The 23,685-nt window shown below is 37.8% G+C and overlaps 1 protein-coding gene across 3 annotated transcripts in view; it reads right to left on the bottom strand.

Annotated features, from left to right (window-relative positions):
• RYR2 (ryanodine receptor 2) overlaps positions 1-23,685 on the bottom strand; it is a 733,452-nt gene that overhangs the window by 329,762 nt on the left and 380,005 nt on the right. For all 3 annotated transcript variants that reach the window (XM_082721308.1, XM_082721309.1, XM_082721307.1), the window contains exons 14-17: positions 22,410-22,531; positions 18,228-18,411; positions 15,756-15,891; positions 1,992-2,087 (exon numbers count right to left, since the gene is read on the bottom strand). In XM_082721308.1, the coding sequence (XP_082577434.1) occupies positions 1,992-2,087; positions 15,756-15,891; positions 18,228-18,411; positions 22,410-22,531 (538 nt within the window). The remainder of the gene's footprint in view (positions 1-1,991; positions 2,088-15,755; positions 15,892-18,227; positions 18,412-22,409; positions 22,532-23,685) is intronic.

The raw sequence follows: 23,685 nt of genomic DNA on the forward strand, positions 1-23,685 counted from the left end.
CTGATCAGGTACCCTACACTAAACCTTTATGCACTAGTAATACCAGTCAGCCTTCAATGAAGCAGAAGAACATGCATAAGAAAATAAATCTGCTCACTCCTCTTTCTGAGCCCCACAATCAGAGAAGGCGATAAAGAGGAGCTGGCTGGGTACCAGATACTGCCAGGACCCTGCTCAAATTCTCATCCTCTGTGTTCAGAGCTGGGGTTTCATCTCTCCTACAACAATTAATTCTAGCATCTCCAATCAGTCATTCAAATGTCCTAGGCCTTGATTTCCTCTCCTCTAAAGTGAGATGTCAGGTTCAGGGTTCTCCAAGGGTCCTTCCTACTCCTGATGTTCCCTGTGCTTTCTGAGTGCACAGGACATCTACTTGACACAGAAGTACCTGTGACCAACAGCTGCACTGGACAAAGATCATAGCAAATGGCAATTTGTATCCAGTGGAACTGTGCCTACAACCAACCAAACTGAAGACTGTAGAGATGGGACTCTTCTTGGCTGAGTTTAAAGGATGCTCCACTCAGTTCTTTCCTTCTCTCTCTTTCCTCTCTGCTCTGAGCATTGTGTGTGTGTGTGTGTGTGTGTCTGTCTGTCTGTCTTCAGAGAAGCAGCCTATTCATCTGACATTTACACTGTCCTGAAGGTAGCTCTGCCCGTCTCTCTCGAGATTCCCTGTGGCCAGAAAAGGGGATCAGCACAATTCTTTGTATCTGCTGGAGATTGCCAACAATTCTGGATACTCTGACCCAAGAGTTTATCCATTCTTGCAATCTTGCCATCATTTTGCTACCACTAACTTGACCACCTCCTCCCAGCATTTACTCAGTTTTCTCCTTCTTCAGCAGGTTCTGTGATGGTCCAAAGCACCCCCCCCCCCGCCATTTGTAATGCGATACCCTGAAAACCCTCTTCTTACGATCCTTGTGTCTTTTTTTAGCTCAACAATCTCCTTCTTTATTTCTGCCACCCAACAGTCCAACAATGTCTTAAAACTCAGTGTGTGACTCAAATTTCTCCACCTCCTCTTCCTAAATCTTAAACACTAAAATTTTACTCTGTGACTTAAAATTTCCCTCTTGGACCACAACCATCTGTTCTTCTACTCATTCAATTCCAACAAACCTAACCTTGAGTGAGCCTTTCTCATGCAAAAGTCATGAAATTTTATCTGTATTGACTGGCATTTTCTTAAGGGAATTCAGCCATTCATTCATCCATTCATTTATTCATCCTACTAGATGCCAGACGACACGGTAGACCCAGAGATGAATGAGATCATGCCCCTGGCTTCAAGGAGTTAATTGCTAGTTAGGAGATTGAGAGGAAAAATAGGTAACATAAAGGGGCATTAGTGGCACAGAATGGCAACTAATGAGATACTGTGCAAAAGGAGGGAGGAGCAATCCACTTTTGTTTGGCGGTCGCTGATACAATCTATGTTGCTAGACAAGCTCAGGTTATCAGTTTTAAGTTTTCACAACACCAAAATAAGAATAATACACATATTAGAGAGGGAGAGAGATCAGGTTCATTGCTTGTAACTATTTGACTATCATACAGACTCATAATATTAACATGTATTCAATCACTTTAAAATAGTGTGCTGTACGATTTGGAAACAAATCTGATTTTTGGCTATTATTGCCCAAATAATCTTCTGAACACAAGTTAAAAGTTCACATGCCAAACCAGTTTTTTTGTTTACATAATACATTTGGAATAACTGATCTGAAAAACAATGGGGATTCTGGCTCCATGGTATACTAAAGGACTTCATTTTTTTTTTTTTAATGTAAATGAACGGTAAAATTGCTTTTCAGAAATACTAATACCAATGAGTTTAACAATAAGTAAAAATTTCAACTTATTCAAAGGAAAACATTTAAATGGCACTGATGCTCAAAATTTGTTTTTATACCTTAAGGAATGTAAAGTAGAAGAAAATAGGAGTTAATGTATAAGGACAGGGAAATAACCAGAAAACATACCAGAAGAAGCTTCTAGTCTTTCCAATCGGCTGATCAACCAGTCAAGGGAGCCAGAAAATTGAGCACAGTTTTTACGATTTCCTCTAATTAGAGCCGCTGCAGAAGAAAAAAGCAGACATCACAGTTATATGATTCTCCAGTTTAAAATGCAAGGTAAGCTGGTATTAAGCCCTAAAATACCGGAACAAGAACAAAATACTCTAACTTTACCTCTCAGATCTATACAAATATACAGACATATCTTCATATATAAAACTGAGATATATAATATTTAAAATATTTTTTAAATATTTTTTAAATATTTAAAATATATAATATTTAAAGTCTATTAACATATAATATATTATTAGTTTCAAAGGTAGAGCTCATTGATTTAGGGGTTTTATATAACACCCAGTGCTCATTATATCATCTGCCCTCTTTAATGTCTGTCACCCAGTTACCCCATCCCCCAGCCACCTCCCCTCCAGCAACCCTCAGTTTGTTTCCCATGATTAAGAGTCTCTTCCGGTTTGTCTTCCTCTATGGTTTTATCTTATTTTATTTCTTCCTCTCCTCCCCTATGATCCTCTGCTCGGCTTCTTAAGTTCCACATATGAATGAAATCACCTGATATTTGTCTTTCTCTGACTGACTTATTTCACTTAGCAGAACACCCTTTAGTTCCATCTTCATCATTGCAAATGGCAAGGTTTCCTTCTTTTTGATGGCTGAGTAATATTCCTCTGTGTGTGTGTGTGTGTGTGTGTGTGTGTGTGTGTATCATATCATCTTAATCCATTCACCTCTCAATGCACATCTGGACTCTTTCCATATTTTGGCTACTGTGGACATTGCTGCTATAAACATTCAAGTGCACATGCCCCTTCGGATCACTACGTTTGTATTTTAGGGTAAATACCCAGAAGTGCAATTGCTGGGTCATAGGGTAGTTCTATTTTCAACTTTTTACGGAACCTCCATACTGTTTTCCAGAGTGCTGCACCAGCTTGCATTCCCACCAACAGTGTAGGAGGGTTCCCCTTCTCCACATCCTTGCAAACATCTGTCATTTTCTGAGTTTTTAATCTTAACCATTCTGACTGGAGTGAGGTAGTGCTCATATTTTTCTTCTTAAATAATTGATATTTGTTAACAGGGGCCAGAAAACCATACTGCTCATTAGAAGGAATATAATTTGAGAAAGTAGTATTTCATATTGGAAAGAAATGATGAAGGATAATGGAAGAACCAGTGTCCTGGGAGTCTCCTCACTTGGGTTCTAATACTCATTGCTTTTAATTAGCCATGAGAGGATTTAATTTCCCTAGAGCTCAACTTTCTCATGTCTATAATGAAAAAGTTAAGAGCACATCAGTTTTCCTGAAAATATAGCACAAAATACTAGGAGATATAGTTAGTAACTGTAACAGGCACACAGAGAGATATAATTAATTGTTACCTGGAAAAAAGGGTGGGAAGGCAGATGGCTAATAAGTTTGAAAATGTTTCACTTTCCTCCTGTATCTCTACTTCTCTTTAAAGTTCACAATGCACTTGAAGGACTCAGAACTCCTATAGTCAAGTCACCTGTCTAACTTTGTTTCACCTAGTGTTTTTGATTGGTCTTTGATGAAAGAAACCATCTTATATGAAATTCCTACACAACCTTTATGATCTCCTTCAACCCAATTTACAGAATCCATTTAAAAGTTCTGATGTCTCACAATCCCGCGACTCTTTCAAAGTAAATCTTGTCAATATTTTATGAAAATTCTACTCTTAATGCCCATGAGATTGTTCCAAAACAGTACAACTATTTACAAAGGGTTGGTGTGATGTATGATTTTAATGGGAAAAAGATGTTGCCATAAGAAAACAATCACTATTTAAAATCTGGTAGTGCTAGGAAGCAGTTTGAAGGAACTGAAGTTCGAGGGCACTGCCTATTTATCCCCTTGGTAAGAATAAGACGGAGGAGTCCCTATAGTAGCAGAGTGCAATTAATCTTTGACTTTATTTAGTCTGCCTGATGATGAAACAACGATGCACTTGATTACTTAGACTCCCTGGGACCAGAGCCCCTGCAAGAATCAGCAACCAGCTAACACACACACACAAAGTGACAAGGGTCAGGGATGAAGTACAGTGGAATGATAAGGAGTCTTATGTGCTCCATGGGATTTCTAATTTTAATCCATAAAAATATTTGTTCATGACTTACAACAGCAGTCATTGAAGAAGAGTATAAAACCTTTGAATCTTTAGAGTTTCATTTGCTTAAAGTTTAACTCACTCTTATATTAAGATTTTATTTATTTGAAAGAGAGAGAGTGAGCAAAAGCATGAGCAGGGTGGTAGGGAGAGGGACAAGCAGACTCCTGGTGGAACAGGGAGCCTGATGTGGAGCTTGATCCCAGGACACTGGAATCATGACCTGAGCTGATGTTTAACCCACTGAGCCACCCAGGTTCCCTTAACTCACTCTTCTAATTTTACCTCTGGTTTTTAAAATGAAAGCGATTAAATGATTTCTAGAGGTCAGATGTTAGAGATAAGGAACAAACAATGTAAGAATGGACCCTTTCAATAAACCATGAAACATTTAAGAAAGTCACATAATAAGCCACAAAAAAGAAGACTTCATTAAATTTACTGCAAACAGAAATGGTATACCCCATGTTGGCCTAGCCCACTGACAACAATGTAATGAAACTAGAAATTAGTAAGAAAAGTAGAAACTAAAAGTCCAAGCACTTAATAATTTAAACTCACTCACTAATAATTTTTGATTCAGTAGGGAATCAATACCACAATTGTAGACTGACTAGTAAATAGCAAATATAGAAATGTTACCCAATACAATCAGTGGTAGATAGTCAAAACTGTACTCAGAGGAAAATTAAACACCTTCTTTCACTAGGTGAAAAGTGTTATCCTAACATCCTTTCAAGATTTAAGAAATAACATCAAACACATATAAGTAAAATAGGAGAAAGAAATAAATAACAAAAAAGGAAAACATTAGAGATAAGAAAATGATCTATGTAATAAATTTAAATGGTAGGATTGATCAATAAAGTCAAGAATTTTTTTAAACATGTTAAATAACAACTCTCTAATCGTGAAGGAAAAAGACAAAATTAAGAATAAACAGGAATTATAAATACAGACACTTCTGAGGTCTCAGCACTAGAATTTTTAAACATATAGGAAAAAGAATGGTTTCCATTTATGCATACACACACACACACACACACACACACACACACACACACATTTTTTTTCACTAAAACTAACCCAAAGGAAAAAAATTTAAAGGGAAAAATCTAAAAAGTAAAATCAACCATGATTAATATCGAGTAAAGACCAAAAACTTTTTTTCTATACTCAAGAAGTAAGGTATTTCTAAACTATTTCAAAGTAAAGAAACTAAGGAAATCTCCGTAATTATTTTACATAAGATAGTATAACACTGACATCAATACCTAACAAAGTATGTATATGAGAAAACTAGAGGGAACTCTTACTTATGAATATCAATCCAAAAATCTTATACAAGGATGGTATTTAGAAATTATATTCAACGATACATTAGCAACATTAACTCAAGTAGGGGTCCATTCCTCCAATGAGACAGAAAGGTAGTAGGAATCTGTTAATAAGTCACAGACAAAATGTGGTCATCTCAATAGACTGTGACAAAATATATACTTCTAATGAAAGAAAAATTAAGCTCCATAAAGAATGCCTTCTGAACCTTATCCATGTGTGTGTATATGTATGTGTGTGCAGGTACATACCCTCCTTTACAGATAAATGGAGTGTGTAAAACATTACAATTCAGCAAGTTAGTTAAGACATCAGTCAAGTGAGTTTCTAAAGTAATTGAAACCTACACAGAAAATTATAGGGAAGTTCAGCACATTACAGTTGATAATAGCAAAATCCTGGACACAGCCTGACTATGAGCTAAGTCAATGGCATATCCCTTCAGTAGGCTAGTGTACATCCACTAAAACCATCATTTACTGCCAAGAAGATATGCCTGCAGTACAGAAGACCATTCAAACAAATGCTATAAAGGAATGTTGATCATACAATCCCATTTTTGTAAAGTAAATACATACACACCCACACATACACACAATGTAAGTATATGCATACCATGGAGAAACCATGTTTTTCTAGAATACTCCTTGGAGAATGCGAACAGCCTCTGTGAACTATATCCTGGTAAGTCCCTGGGACAGAAGCACAGACCCTAAAGAACATTGGTAAGGGTGGGACTGCCTTCCCAGTTCAATACAGGACATGGTTTTATTTTAAAATAGGAAGAAAGATGAATAAAGCCGGTGGAGGGGGGATCATGCTCTGTGGTGTGCTCCTTCACAAAGACCCCTGAAGCCCTAATAACTTCCATTATAAAAAACACACACACACACAAATGCTGAATAAGAACGGCAGGTTGTATTCACCTGTAAGGAAGTGAACTTCTGTGGCCAAGATATTATGTAACCTTAGACAGACAGAGGATATTGAAAAAGCATGAAATGGGAAACACTGTCTCTAAATAATCCCTCAGAATGTACAGACATCAAAGAGGCCATGAGCCTGTCTCAATCCCTGGCATTGGCATTTGGACCGAGCTAACTAAGCCTTCAAGAGAGGAGGCCCTAACTGATACCATAGTGGTGCAGGGTTTGCACAGGTGTGAACCCACAATGCTTCAGTAGGTGTGTGCACATGGGTGTGTGAAGTGTTTCATATGTGTATAATGTTACCTGGATTCAAAGAAATATTTTTAAAAGGTCCTACATTACTATGGGTGGTTACATTTTTAACATGGTTTTCACCTTTTTGTAGTAACTATCGAATTTTTATAATGAAGCATTAATTTTAAAATCAAATAATACAATACAAAGTTACCTTCTTTTCAAGAAGAAAAGGTGAAACTACATCATTGGTATGGACAGCTGCTGCTGGATGTCTCAAGAATGCCAAACCACAATGGCAACTTTAATTTAATTTAATCTCATGATGCTTCAAGACGAAGGTGCAAAAATTTGGGGCTGCCTGGGTGGCTCAGTGGGTTAAGCCTCTGCCTTTGGCTCAGGTCATGATCTCAGGGTCCTGGGATCAAGTCCCACATCGGGCTCAATGCTCAGCACAGAGCCTGCTCCCTTTCCTCTCTCTCTCCGCCTGCTTGTGATCTCTGTCTGCCTGCCTCTCCGCCTGCTTGTGATCTCTGTCTCTGTCAAATAAATAAATAAAATCTTAAAAAAAAAAAAAAAAGAAGAAAGAAAGGCGAAGGTGCAAATACTCAAGACAAATGTCTTTCCTCATGCAGGACAAGCAAACTAAACCCCTTCCAGTCCTCTTCTGTTGCTGGCTAATGGGTCTTAAAGATGGTAAAGACCTTTGCTCTTCCATACATCTATATTTATTTAAAAAATAAATAAATTTATTTTACCTACAAAATAATATAAATATCTGACTCAGTGGGTAGAATGTGTAACTCAATCTCAGGTTTGTGGGTTCAAGCCCCATGCTGGGTGTACAGAGTGCTTAAAATAAAAATCTTTTAAAAAATGAATGTAAATACATCAGGCACCAGAGCCGGCCCTTGTGAGTATGAACTTGAATAACATGTGAATATAATACAATGGTTTGAGGGTCTTCTTCTAGCATATTGTAAGTTCTTTTCTATTTGACACTGTCTTATTACACCTCTGTACATTGCCTGAAATTTGGAAGGTATGTTATTTCTTACTAGTGAATGAATAAACAGCATCCAGTCTCTTACAGAATAAGAATATTCATGGTTAAGTACAGTACAATTTAAATATGATGAAAACAATTCAGACTGGGCTCTAAAAAGGAAAGTGGTAGTTCACAGAACCATATTTTTAATGTTGAATAACTAAATTTCTGAACTTTTATCTCATCAGAAGATAAAATGCAAATAATATTGGTGGCCAATTGAAAAATGATGATTGTAGGGGTGCCTGGGTGGCTCAGTCATTAATTGAGGTCTTGGGTCATGATCCCAGGGTCCAGGGATTGAGCCCCGCATCGGACTCCCTGCTTGGCGGGAAGCGTGCTTCTCCCTCTCCCACTTCCCCTGCTTATGTTCCCTTTCTCACTGTATCTCTTTCTGTCAAATAAATAAATAAAATCTTTTTTAAAAATGGTGATTGTAAAAAATACTCTATTTTGCATTTTCTTATTTGTATTGTAATATCCGTATGTCCTCATGCTTTGGTGTCTTTAAGCTCCAAGACTCATAACTTCTCAATATACTCAAAGAATCAGGAAACCACAAATAGATTAAGATATAAGATCTTCCAAGAAAACTCTCACTTTTGAAATTTATTTATCAAATACGAATTACCTGCTTTGCATCTGGCACTACTCCAGGTCTAAGAGATACAGCAGAAAATCAAAAGAGCTTCTCTCCTTTGGAGCTTACATGCGAAGTCTGGGAATACTAATCATTCCAGCATAGACAAATGAGGGACCAAAGAACTAGAATCCACAAAGATTTCTTTGTTTTAATTTTCAGATTAACAAGTTGTTGTTCCTAAGTCCTGAAAACCCAAAACACCAAAAATAAACAAGCAAAAACTCCAGAATGTTGTTGAAAAATTTAAGAGCGCTGTGCCATGGAAACTTCTTGGGAAGCGTAAGGAAGGGTCCCTGTTGTTCCGGAATTTTGTGAACTTAGGTTTGATGACCCTGCCCAGGAAGTGGACAGAGTAAGAGAAGCAATGAAAAACTGCTTTGCATGCACTGGCCTACATGACTGCGTTAGGCCAAGAATGCATGAGCATTTCTCATGGATGCTGGGGGGAGAGCATGTCAGTGGACTCGTGCTGAATAGAGTCATCAGGAGAGCCATCAGGAGCAGCAGGTTGACTTCAGGAAAAAGAGGCTGGAGATCAACTACTCCCTGTACATGGCCAATTAAGGAGCTACCAACAGCCATCCACAACCAAGCTGCAGGTATCCTGTCCCATCAGCAGGAACTCAGCTAAAGACCTCTAACATGTGAGCCGGAAAAAGTCAACTCCCTGCCAGTCCCTCCAATCCCCCACCACCAGAGATGAGAGCTTTAACCTTCTGGCTAGAGCCAGAGAAGAGGCAGCCACACAACCAAGTAAAAACTGTGCTATCTTCTCCCCTCCCTCTCTACCGCCATCAGGAGGCAATCAGCTGGCTTGTGCAGGGGAAGGTAAGTAGAGACAGCAGTATGTTCCTGCTTGTGGGGCTCACAGGGGAGCCAAGGCTTTAAAGCCAGGCAATTCTAATTCCAGAGTTCATACTCAGGTCCAGTCTGTGCTGCTCCAGCCCCTCCCCCCCACCGCCATCAGTCTCTTCCTGCTGGAACCCCTGACTTACAAGAGATTACCAGGGGTGGCCTCCTGGCCGTGTCTATCAACAGATTAAGAAGACAGCTCACAAAATAGGTTACAAAGTGCATTTCCATTAAAAAAGGATTACTGACTGTCATGGTCATTTCGTAGAAAAGTGATTATTACCAGGTTAAAAAGAAAAAATGTGTTTTGTTTATAAAATGTCTTGCAGGATTTCCTGGAGGATAATACAGAAACATCTGTATGTGCAGAAGCCAAAGTAATCCCTGGTATGAGCAAGTTTGAAGCAATGCCCTCCTCTAACATCTCCTGGCTACCTCCCCCAGTGTTTTACAGCATTTCGGAAGATCTGCCTCCTTAGGACCCCAGGAGAATGTCCTGGATGTGCCCAAATCCTTCATCATGGTTCCCTATCCAAGTGTTAACATATTCAATAAAAGGTAACTTCCACCTTTCTGAGAGGGCCAGGGTTTTTGCTGTTTGTTCTATCCTTTGAATCTTCATGAGTATTCATAGACAGAGTTTGCCAAAGGGCCATTTCTCAGACATCTTTAAAAAACCATCCTGCCTTGCAAGCCTCCTACAGATTAATTATGTGGATTTCACAAAAGACACAGAGAAGGAAGCCACAGCAATGCTTTTAAACTACGAATGCTAGCGTCTCTGAGATTCTTCCACATGGCAGGCTCATAAATCTACTTTTATCATTCTCCACCTAAAACATATATTAAATATATCCATGTCAAATTTTAAAATTGTTATAGATTATCATTTCCACCTGCTCTCTCCATGCTAAATACACCTACTGAAGAAAAAAGAAGGCGGCTTATTTCCACACAAGAAGCCAAGACAGGGTCAACTGTCTACCTGGTTGGAAGCTTGGGAAAGAGGCTTAATTAATTTGGAGTGAATGAAACTTGAACCCAACTTCCGATAGCTGGGTAAGGAAGGACTGTGGGGTGTAAATGTATTACGAACTCCAAATATTACTGCAGATCTGATACTTTTGTAGACAGACTGAAATATATCCTTGTGTAGAGATGGTTACTTATAATCACACCAACTTTAATAAAAATCACTGGCAGCAAATGATTCTTAAGTCAACCTAAAAATGTATTCATTTTTTTCTAATCATGAAATCAGTGTTCACTACAATAAATAGAAAAAATCAAGAGTAGCCAAAGAAATACTTAAGCCACGAAATCTCTCATCGTTCTATTTACCACTAGTGAACCTGCCATGTATATATTGAAAGAGATCCTCTTTACATGCATGCACTGAATTATAAACATTCTACTTCTTCAGTGAACTGGAATTCATGTACTAACTTCCCCTTCCATCCTCAGTTGTGCAACATTACACATTTATGTTAATGACTTTTTCAATTATAGAAGTAATGTGTGTAAACACAGTAAGAATGCATAATAGAACACACAAAAAAAGTAAAAGATGGGTCCCCAAAACGTAGCCACCTAGCAGTTTTCTTTGCATCCTTCCAGAAACATCCAGGGGGTATAAGAATGTATCTTTTTCTGCATAATTCTAATACAATGCAACTGGAATCTCCATGGGCACACAGTGTTCCTCTTGCTTTTTTTTTTTTCTTTTTTTCTTTTTTCCACTTAATACCATATCCTAGATGGCCATGCTAGAAAAGGACAGCAATTTGGCCTGTCTTATACAATTTCCCCAATGATGGGTTTATCTCAATTTTCAAGGATAACACATTACTATACTATTACTTTTGTAACGAATCCCCTGTTGATAGAAAAATAGTTTTCAATTTTATGTAATCTATAAAAAATTTTGCAGTGGACAACCTTCCCACACTTGTTCAAATATATCTCTAGAATACATATCTTAAAGTAGGATTTCTAGAGTAAAAGGAAACACATTTCAAGTGCGATGTGTACTGTCAACCAAAGTTTGCTTTAAATTCTACCAATTTCCACTCCCACCAAAAACATATTACCAAGTTTTTCCCCAATAACAGGTGTTATCAAATTTTTTATCTCTGCTAAGCTAATAAATGAAAAATGATCCTTACTCATCATCTTAATTTACAGTTATTGGTCATGTTGAGAATCTTTTATTATTTGTTTTTCTGGAAACTACTGTCTCCATCTTTTGTGCATTTTTCCATCAGGTAATAGTTCCTTTTCTTATGGATTTATGAAAACTCCATATATTAGAGAAACTGAGCCTTTGTCTTTGATATAGGTGGCATATTTTACAAAATTCTCACCTGTTTTTTATTTTTAATATCATTTATCATAAATATTTTAATTTTTATGTAGTCAAATTTATCAATCTCATATTAATCACTAACATCATTTAACAATAACTTGCATCAAGATGGTCAAGGCAGTAAAGTCAGTAACTGCACAACATCACGGCTAGCTTTGTTATATGCATTATGTGTCTCTTACTGAACCATTAATTCCATGGCAGCAGGGATCATATCCTGGTCACAGCTGACCCTCACTGCCCAGATTAGGGCATCTTGGACAGCAAGCCCTCAATCTTTTGAACAGATGGGACTCCTATTTAAATCCAGATTGACTGGACTCCAAGTCCATGTTCTCCCAACATGGCGTGGTTTCTGTTACAGAGGATACCCTTCGAGAGGACAGTAAGAGGAACAGAGATTCAAGACACTTGGGAAATAATGAACAAAATGGAAAAAGAAGCTTCCTGAAGAAAGATATTAAGAGAGAGAGAAAGACAGAGACAGAGACAAAGAGGTATGTGTGGGGGATTAACAAAAACTCTTACTAGATTTAAGCCATCAACACCATCATTAAGGGAGAATTATAGCCATGTACAGGTAACATGTAAAACAACAGGTATCACTCACGACGCGCCTGGTGTTCTCAGTACGTCACATCACCTTGGGGGATTGCATGATAAACCTCCGGAGCAGGCACTCTACGTTCAGTGTTGCAGATGAAGAAACGAACTGTAAGTTTAGTCATCTGTTCAAGGTCATACAAGTAGGAGAGCTTTAATTTTGAGACCTTGTGGCTTAAAGAAGGGTCATTTGCTCAGAGACTGTTGCCTATGGATTAAAGATTAAGCCTTTTTTTTTCCCCCAAGAATAAGACACAATGATGGGGGAGTAGCAGGTGCACTGGTGTGTAAAACAGTGACGCAATGACCACAACTAAGCTATTATAGGAACATCTAACCTCCCTGGGAATCTCTAATACACTTATTGAATAATTCAAACAAATATTTATTGAGTGCCAACTGTTTACACGTGGTGATACGTGGCAGACAAAAGCACTCAGATTAGAATTTAGTCCATAAAAACTTTTGGATGAGTCAAGTATCTATGTTAACATTTGAGCTGGACACTTCAGCATCTTCCCCAGAATTTTCTGCAATGTTCACCTCTGTATGACAGCCACGCAATCCAAGGGCTTGGTCCCAGTTCCAGGAGTGAGTCCTTGATCAGTCAGAGCCAGTGTTAGTGAAATTCGTGTCCTCCCTTGCAAGAGTGATGAGCTCAGGAAAGACAACAGATACAGTCTGGGCTAATGAGATGAAGAGGTGATTTGCTAGAGGTTTTAGGAAATGGCATACTCTTGCCTAAGAGGTAATTTCCAGGAGCAGCCTCTTTCGTGTTTTGCCTGTCAGAGAGGAAATCTGCAGCAGTGGGAGCTGAGGGCAGCCCACTGAGGCCACACAAGGCAAGCGGGTATTGGATGAAACTGACCTTTGTGGAAGGCAGAACAAATATAAAGAAGCAGCTTTTGGATGCCATGATGAAGCCGTTGAGTACACCCACTGGCCGACGTCCAGCTCTACTACCCAATAAATGCCCTCCACCACGTGAGCCACTTTGAGCTGAGGCTGTAATCTGCAAGTGGACATATCCTAAGAGATCCATCATCATTCCATCATTCTACCTACAACAACTGCTTCTTCCCCCTCCACACTCTGAATAAACCATTTAAAAACCCTATCTTTATCCATGGTCTCATTAAGAATAAAGCCATGAAACCAATTCTGATGAGGAGTGGTGCGCCCACTCTCCACGTCTCAGCATTTTGGAGAATTCATTACTACTACTCCATTAGGTTCTAAAACAATGAAATTTAATCCCCAAAGAAGTCTGTGAAGGTAAAAGGAGTATAAGCTTGAGGAAACATAGCCCAAAATGATAAAACTGAGATGTTGACTTTGTTGGATTAAACTTTTTCTGTGATTTTAGAAAAATCATTAGAGTTGTCTCTGTACATTTTTATTCTTATGGATACATGAACACATGGACCTGTTGAAATGAAAAAAGTACCAGACTATGGAAAGAGCTGATACGAAGTTGTCAGTAAGATGTGCACTGTCTAGATATTTCCAAAATAACACTGTCTGCATATAATCCTTCCTACCCTCAAACACACACAGATGAAGCACCTCTTGACCTTGAGATCTAGAATGTCACAGAAAGTGAAGATGTTAAATTGTGGTGTTAAAACACAACCATACACCAGTCTCTACCAAATACAGAAACTCACCACTGTAATTTCTTCACTGGAAAAGGCATGCAGCCTCCAGAATATGGCATCATAAAATCCTTGTCCTAATGATTTCATGGGTAAAATAATAAATCCAGATTCCTAGAAAGCCTCTGTGGCCTAGTCATGCTCAAAGAAACGCTAGTCACCCCTTATTCTAAAAGTATCAAAATGCCTGTGTTTAATTTCATTGGCAGATCAAATAGCCCACCTAAAGGGAGCATATTAGAAATGCTAGCAGGCATAGGAGTTCTATTTGCTAAATAGTATTATTAAGTTTTAATGAGTTTCAATTAGATTATAGAGAATTTACAAATATTTTGAGGCCTTTCATTCTTCACACACACACACACACACACACACACACACCTCAAGACCTCTTTTCTCTACTTAGGGATATACTTTCCTACTCTATCAGAACTCAATTTATTTAATTAGTCAACCTTTACTGAGTATCTGCCATGTGCCAGACATGGAGTTAAAGGACAGAGATGCAAAAATCAGAGAAGGTGCCATTCTTGCCCTGGAGATCACAGGCACCTATGTAACTAAGAAATGGGTAAGTGTTATAACACAAGTAAATACTAAGTGCCAAGAAAGCAGAGTGAGTGAGAGAAAAGAGAGAGAGAGAGAGAGAGAGAGAGAGGAGGAGGAACTGCTCAATCATGCTACAGAGTTAGAAAAAATGTCAATATTAACTTCAAAAAAGTCATGCATGAATTGAGCCAGGAATTCTGGAAAAGAGGGGAGTAGGAAAATGTTACCAAAGCATGGATAGGGCACTCAGAAATGGGTACAGCTAGAGAAAAGCGAAAGAGAGTGGCAAAGATCAGGCTGGAAGCGTTCACCAGGACCTCACATACCAGGCAAAGCACGTTAAACTTCACCTTCTGGAATGATGGGAAAATGTAAGAAATTTCTAAATGGAAGAGATGTGCAGTCACAGTGTATCAGATGAGTCTGGGATTTTGTAACTGAGGGTGAGTGAAGACAGAGGTCATTCTTTATTGGTCTCTTGTTTTTGCATGTCTTGTAAAGGAGCCACTGAAAGCCTTTCTTATAGGCTTTATTTTCAAGGATATTTGTAGCAAGCAGCCTTAGCTGATCATGATGTCTCCATCCAAAGCAAAAGGACGGGCAGGTGTATTTCCAGTGTAACTGAACTGGACTCCCTAAGCTCACAATTCTTTTCCTGTGACTCAATCCACTGCATGTCAACTGTCCCCGTCATACTGTCCTACGAGAAGTGTGATTTGAAGAATTGGCCTCCAAATGCTGATATTTTGGCTTCTTCCATTGCTTTGAGAAATAAACTATTTTTCTTTAGCCTCATTGGAGGTCAGCTCACTAGCTCGCAAGCTTATAGTTCCTAACAAGAGACAAGTGAAAGCTAGTTGAATAGCCCAGGCCAAAAATACTAAGGACGTAGGTTCGCATACAGACAATAGGAATGCAGCACCAAACACCACAAGCATTTCTTCATTTACCTCAAGCACACCTAGAAGGTGCAAGTGCAAATCTCAAAAAGACTACAGAAGGTGAAGGGGAAGGCTCCTGACAAGATTCTTGTGAGGGAGAAAGAGGGGTCTTGTGGGACTAACCTGAGAATCGGAGAGGAAATATTTGATGCATATTCACACAGAGGTCCCTCACCCACAAACTCAAACTCTCAAAGATGCCCCTCCATAAATCAGAGATCAATTTACTGCTCTGGCCACATTCCACACTCCAAGATGGATGTAAGTACAACAAACATCACTTGGCTTTAAGCGCAACAACAGTAAACACCAAAAGCCTCGATGAAGAAGCTTATCATGAAACTACATTACCTGCTATGTGATCATTTGAAATAGATGTGAGTCAGCTACCTTGAAAACCATCATACTTCTTACCTAGCAACTCATAGAGAGAATTCAGAATCGACTTCCAGGACTCGCCGGCTTCTCTCCCGGCGACATCAGCAAAGTGGGCCGCGCTGCTGTACACGTGCAGCCTGTCTATACACTCGAGCACGAGGTTGATCATTCCCTGGAAGGTTAATACAAATTACCATAAGAAACTGTGATTCTGTTCACAGACCAAAAAAATGCTAGGTTGATTCATTAAAAAAAAGTCTGGCTTAAAGTAAGACTGTTAATCATGAAGAAAATTGAGGTCCTATTATTTAAATGTCAGGAAGAAAAACACTTGTATGTGAAATAAAATGTTCTTGACATAATTCAAGTGGTTTTTAAATCCTGAGGGCTATGCTCGAATAGAAGCAGAAGTACAATACAAAGGTACGTGCTTTCTACTTCCATTTGCAAGGTTTACTAGTAGATTAATGGATCAGTCACAACTGTATTGTACCATGAGTAAATGAAGAGGTTCAGAGAATGCCACCACAAGATATGCCACTTTGGCACAAGGATTATTTGGAGCCGAAGGCAGTTGAGAAAAGGCAGACACAAGAAAAATTCTCTGCCCTTTTTCCTCCTCCAAGAAGGACAGAAGATGTTAATCATAAGAAATAAGGCCCAACATCTATCAGCCCAGAATCTTCACAGATGAAGCTATATAACTTTACTAACTCACCCTTAACTTCCACTAAATTTCCCCAGGTATTCACCTTCCCACAATTTAATGCCCCTAGAAGCTCAAAACTCCTTTCCTTTATCTCTTTCCTTTTCTACAAATTTACTGTCCTTCTGTTAGGACGCTATATAAGCCTGAGTTCTAACCACTCCTTTGAGTTGCTCATCACTGGGTGCTCCCATGGATATGTGTTATTCACATGTTAATACATCTTGTTTTCTCTTAAATATCTGTCTTTTGTCACTCTAATCTGCAGGACCCCAACCAATGAACCTAAGAGAAGTAGAGGAAAATGACTTCTTTTCCTCTATTAGAAAAGCATAAGACCTAAGAAACTTTGTTCTTTAGGACAGGCATCACAATGGTCATAATCATTATCATTATTTTTAATATTAAATGAAAGATCTAATAAATGAAGAAAAGCTCATGACAAGAGATCTTTAAAGAAGGTCAAAAATGCATTATAGAGCTTTGTAAGAGGCTGTCTACATTTGAACTTGTGTTTTTATTATTATTGCTAGATCAAGGTTGCCAAAATGCGGCAAAGCATATACAAGGAGTTGCTGGTTCAAGTTGACTGATCAAGGGAATCTCTTTCTCACAGAGTTGTAAGAGGCACCAGGAACCTGGGCCCATTTCTAGGTCCCTATCTATGCCGTCTTCCATGAGAAATTGAAAAAAAAAAAAATCCAAATCAATACTTCAAAATTTCATACCCTAGTATTTCATTTCAGTTTTTCAGGATACTAAATGAACACAGCACAGTCTAACATTTTGGTACACACCAAATGTAAAGGGCCCACCAAACTACTCCATGTTGTTACTGGCTCTTGCTGACCTGCCCTGTGCTTTCATACCACTTTGGTCTCTAAGCACATCGGTTTTGTATACACAGTAAGAGTCCCCCAAAATTAGTGTGAATTTCAAAGACCTTTGACGGAAAATGAGGAAACGGTTTTAAAACTAGAAGAATGTAGAGTTAGGGTTTATGGATCTTCAGCAATATTCACTAAGCTGTTTTCTTAGATGCTTTTGCAGAGACAGTTTTCCTCAGACACATTTATTATTCCACATACAGGGAGCACTGAGAAGAATTCGAGCACCTGCTAAGATGGCCTGATGTGCCGGCTCACCTCCCACTGAAGCTCGTGAATATACGGTACTAATTCCAACACTCATTTTGGGATCGGTAGACCTATCCCTCAGTCCTTCTGTTATTCTCTCTATAAAATATGGCACTTGAGCTCTTTTTAACTGGAATGTGCATGAAATAAAATCACACACAAAAACTGAACACACATAGAAGTAGTAAGTGGAGTTGCTCTAAGCAGAGAGCCCTGAGCTCTGCCTCCCCAGGTGGCCTGCCCTCTCCTGGACAGACTCCCTCCCCGTACAAAGACTCCCGTGGATCTTCAGGCACGTCCAAGTAGCCTCAAGAACTTCCGGAATAGTCTAAAAACCCTCCTGTTTTACAAAGCCCGTATTCATTTAGATACTTCAAGATACTGTGTTTATATAACGAACACGAATTAAACTGCAGTGCAATGAATGATCGGCATGATGGCTGAGCAGACGGCAAACTAAAATGTCTTTTTTTTTTTTTTTTAAGGGAGCACTCTCTGACAGAGAAACAAAACTAATTGCAGGATTCCTCCAAGGCCTGGTTCCCTTATGCCACAGTTTACCTGCTCACCCAACTCAAAATGCAAACCTGTCAGAGAAATTCCCCACAGAGAAGTTGTTTTCCTGAGACAGCAGCATAGAAGAGACGAATGTCCGTGGAAACTCACCTCTTCCTGGAAGAGATTCTGCCGGTTCTTCAGAGCTCGCAATCTGTTCTGCTTGTCTTCATGCTCTAAATGCTCATCTGGGGGGTGAAAGTAACCAATCAGGTCCTGCAGACTTAGACTCACAGATTCTATAGGGAGGTCCACCGTGGAAGACTTCACTTTCTTGCTGAGTGCATCAAGGCCCCTAAAATAAATAGCAAACATTTCTCTGTATCAGCGATCTGCAATCTTGATTTTTTAGACCACAGAGGATGTTAAGCTTTATTCTCTGTCCCTACACCTCTGAAAAGGAACCCATAAGCAAGGTCCTAGTTTTCCTCAAACAGCAGTAACGAATATATTCAAATAAAAAATTCTAAACTTGGTCAAGTGTATATGATGCTGTATTAGAACCACCAGCATCAAGAGAAACTCATCTAGACAAAAACCTAAAGGGCCTCAAGAACCAATTCCTACAAAGCCCATGGTCTCAATATTTAGAAACCAGTTGAATTGCATTTTAAAATCACTAGGTACACTTCAAGGTTTAAGATGCAGCTTCCCAGCTTCAGAATTCTGACTGTACTTGTTCTGTTTTTTGTTTGTGGAGAAGGAACGGTTAACTGCTAATGATCAGGGACCCCCACTGCCATTCAGAAAGTTCCTGCCAGTTTAAAAATACATTCCAGTGACGCTGATTTTTAAAATTTTCTCAATCAGAAAATAATATATTAAAATGTTTTTCTCTTATCTAACAAAAAATTATTTAAAATTGGATTAAGAAATATCGTGTTGCATTTTCTTCAAAGAAAAACACATTACTGACATGTCAATGTGTTAAGTTGGTAAGCTTTCTGAGATTCTGAGTTTTGAAATTCACAGCTTTGAAGGTATCTGGAAAGAACTTTAAAATATGGTATCTGTAAATAAAAATCCTTTCAAGATAAGGGATGCCTGCATGGCTCAGTTGGTGTAGCATCTGCCTTTGGCTTAGGTCATGATCCCAGGATCCTGGGATCGAGCCCCGCATCGGGCTCTCTGCTCAGCTGGTAGCCTGCTTCTCCCTCTCTGTCTGCCTGCCACTCCACCTGCTTAAACTCTTTCTCTCTGCCAAATATATAAATAAAATCTTCAAAATCATTTCAAATAAGAAGTTTATTAAAAAAAAAACATACAACAAGACACCATAAAATAATGGGAGAAAGCATCTACAATAGTTGATAAAGCGATACTCACATTAGGTATGACAAAATTTAATGCATAAAATATTATACTTCCTTTCCTGTTCTCTGCAACAGCAAAATTATGTGGCAATATTTTATTCCAAGGAAATGTTTCTGCCTAATTATCTGTTTTAGAATTTACATTTTAAAAACAATAAGGGCCTCATAAATGAAAATTAGCTTATCTTTGAATTTACAATGCTCACAAATATTTAAGCTGCATCATCAATTACATAAAGATTACAAAGAATTTTGAAATAGTTGATTTCAGCTTTTTAAAGAGTAGAAATAGGAAAACTGTACAACTTTTCTAAAGTTTTTGTCTGCAATTTCATTACAATCTATTACATGCAACTTATCTATTGCCTAGTTTTATCATCTCTTTAAGTCTTTCTATGCCCAAAAAGGTAAAATAAATGACTTTTCAGAAGAAAACTATTTCTCCCTTTCTACAATGAAAATTTATATACGATGATATACTTCTGTTTTAAACATTTTATCCTATTACACTTTAATTGAATCATAAATATATTTGTAAAGAAGTCAAAGTCAACTCTCACACCAAAGTGAATGAAATTCAAAAGTTATTCATATATAGTATTTACATTTTTAAAAATTCTTTTTCAGTTGAGAGAGAGAGAGAGCAAGTGCATGGGCCAGGAACCCATGTATGTGGTGGGGGAGGGGAGATGGACAAGCAGTCTCCCTACTCAGTGTGATCTGGACGGGAACCTCAATCCCACAACCTGAGATCATGACCCCAAGCCAAAACAAACAGCTGGAAACTCAGTTGACTGGGCCACCCAGGTGCACCACCAAATTTAATATCTAAATTTTTAAATGTAAAAAGAAACAATAAATGTCAGTTTTTAGGTTATTAAGTTGAATATATCTGTTATCTGTAATGTAACCATTAAATTACTTTCTAGAAGCCTCTGTCAGACAAACACTATCCAAGACTCCTAAAATTGTCATTTAAGTTTTACAACATCTGTTTCCTATGAAGACATTCATCATTTTAATTTATCAAGAAGGAAAAAATGAAGAGAAAAAAACAATCGAGGTAACCAAAGGTAGTAAAATCCTACTATATCAGAGTGAAAGTTAAATTCATGAATTTCATCTCTATATTTTGTATTTTGAGAATCAAAAAATACTACTACTGAATACAGTTTCCTCCCTAATATAATTACTTTAAGAATACATTCATTAATATACCGAAAGGAAAAGAAGGTTTTATATGTTTTTCTTATAGCTGAGAAAAATAGAATCACATCTCACAACACAAGTGCAAACACACACACACACACACACACACACACACACACACACACACAGTTCTGCTACCATCACTACCCTGACCTGGAACACAGAGACCAGAAGGGTCACAAAAAATAAACTGAGGGGCGCCTGTGTGGGTCAGTCTGACTCTTGGTTTCAGCTCAGGTCATGATCGCAGGGTCGTGAGATCAAGCCCCATGTCAGGGTCCATGCTCAGTGTGGAGTGTGCAATTCTCATCCTCTCCCTCTACCCTTTCCCCCATTTGAGCATGCACTCCTGCACTCTCTCTCTCTCTAAAATAAATGAAATCTTAAAAAGAAAAGAAACTACATAAGAAAACACAAATGAAGAAAAACTAAATGACCTTGACTCTCACTCTAAGAAGTAAAAACAGAAGTCTGTCTATGCATTTTTAAAAATTAGGCTCTTAATAGTAAATAAACCTACATTAATAAAATGGATACTTAAAAAAATTACTTTGAAAAATATATAGGTGCCAATATTGTAAAGACATGGAGATTTTAAAGAATCCTGGTACTTTCATGAATATTATGGAAGTATCAAATTATTTTACTTAAAATAACATACCCTTTAAAATATTCTGTAGTCTACGGCCATACCACCCTGAACGCGCCCGATCTCGTCTAAAATATTCTGTAATTATGTAAAATGTTTTAATATTTCTAAAATACATTAAAGAGCTGTATAAATTCAGGAAGTCCAATAGCTCAGTAAATACTAATGAGCATATAAGTAAAACTCAAATGTATAAAAAACATATGAACATAATGATTTACATGAACATAGTTGTTCACTATGAACATAGTGAACATGTGACTTACACAGGTAAATCACAAAGAAAAATAAAGAAAACTGAACAACAAATATGAAATACCTATTTTCACAATTCTTAAGCAAATTCAACTTAAAAATTATTATAAATAAATATATATGTATCTGTATATACATACACACACATGTAAATTTTTTTCTCATCAAATTGGCAAGTTTAAAGAGACATATGATATATCCATCACAAGTCAGAATGTATATTGGTATAATGATACCAGGAAACACCTTGACCATGAGCTTGATTTAGTTTGAAGATATGCAACTGTTTCTATTAGGAAATATGAAAAGTTATTTACTACATGAATCATTTTTAAATACCATTCAGGGAGTGCCTGGGTGATTTAGTTGGTTAAGAATCTGACTTTTGATTTCAGCTGAGGTCATGATCTCAGGGTCATGAGATGGAGCCTTGCATTTGACTCCACACTGGACATGAAGCCTGCTTAAGATTCTCTCTCTCCCTCTCTTCCTTTTCCCCTCTCCACACCTTTAAAATCAATATATACATATACACATTCATACAGTTCAAAACTCACAAGTATCTAGGCTTCATTATGTGTGAAAGTAAATTTAAATAGTTCAAGCAAAAGGGTCTATTATAGAATAATCCTGAACTACAGCTACAAATTATAAGTTACACACACAATTTGTAAAAATCACATTCCCTTTTTTAAAAGTTTATTTATAAGAAAGACATAAAATCATCTGTCATTTTCTAGTATGTACTGCTATTCTACCGAATTATAGGTTTACCACCATTGTATATCTTAGACTTATGTATTTGTAAACCCGATAAGGAAATTGAAATAGAATGTCAAACAACTACTACAACAAAAGAAAATGTACCTTATAAATCTATTGAAAAGGAAAACTGTACTCCGGATGACTCGTGCAGTCCGTGATTCTTCATGCTGAGATCTAGATAAATTCAAGCCATCGTCCATGTGACCTTCGTGATGCATAATAGCCTGTAGAAATGCAGAAATAACACCATTACTTCCATCTCCTTTCTAAATGGGTGTTAAGAAGATGACTCAATCCTTAGAGTCTTCCCCTAAGGATTTAATATGGTAGATGGTTCTCCAAGTGGTAATAAGTCTCCCATAGAGACTTTACTGTATTATCTCATCTATGGCCTATAAAGTCTGTCTTCTCTAACTGAAGACTGGTTAGCTTCTCAACACCCTTAGCCTTCTAAAAGGAAAGTTCTATTCTAGCTGATGATGGTGAGTCTAAGTCCCACTTTTACTTTAACCCATGGTTAAGGAACAAGACAGCAGAGTAATTATTAAGAACCCCAGCATAACTGCAATGGACGGAAGACAGAGAAAGGACTGATTAAGCAATGATCTTGTGGAATTACCACAAAGAGTAAAGCTCATCCATGATGGGTTCTGAACATGGCAGACATAAAGCCAGAATAGACTGGAGAGAAGTAAGACTGAAGGCAAGCAGACACACTGGTGAAGAGGCTCTAGAAATACTTTGGTGAGTGCTGTGAAGTGTGTAAACCTGGCGATTCACATACCTGTACCCCTGAGGATAAAAATATATGTTTATAAAAAATAAAAAAATTTAAAAAAAAAAGAGGCTCTAGAAATAGTGCACATAACGAATGAGAAAGGCTGAACTAGATCTACAGGGATATGGTGGAGGGAATTACTTTGAGGTCCACTTAGAAGAAAAAATTTCCAGGGCTTGGCATTTTCATTGAATTTAGCAGAATGGGGAAAGGTAATTGTGGGAACTCTTGATATTTAATTCCCAGACAACATATTTAAAAGACATATGTAGAGTTTGGTTTAAAATGTTCCTATTTACAATAAGCCAGAAATCATTTTATTTGCAACTATTTTAATTTATAATAAAAACTATGCCATGAGGTGTGTGGTTTTAAAAAATTCATTCAGGTGGTACTTGGGCAAAAAAGGAAAAAAGGACTGAAGACAATTGTTTAAGCTATATATATAAAGATAGACATATCTATCTTTATATATATTTAAGTATTGTGAATACATATATGTAGGTGTGTGTGTGTGTGTGTGTGTGTGTGTATATATATATATTTTTTTGCATTTACCACTTAAGTATAGAGAATGGGGAAATGGAACCTGAAATTTCT

Source organism: Mustela nivalis (genome assembly GCF_964662115.1).
Source record: "Mustela nivalis genome assembly, chromosome: 2".
In the NCBI taxonomy this organism is placed as follows: Eukaryota; Metazoa; Chordata; class Mammalia; order Carnivora; family Mustelidae; genus Mustela; species Mustela nivalis.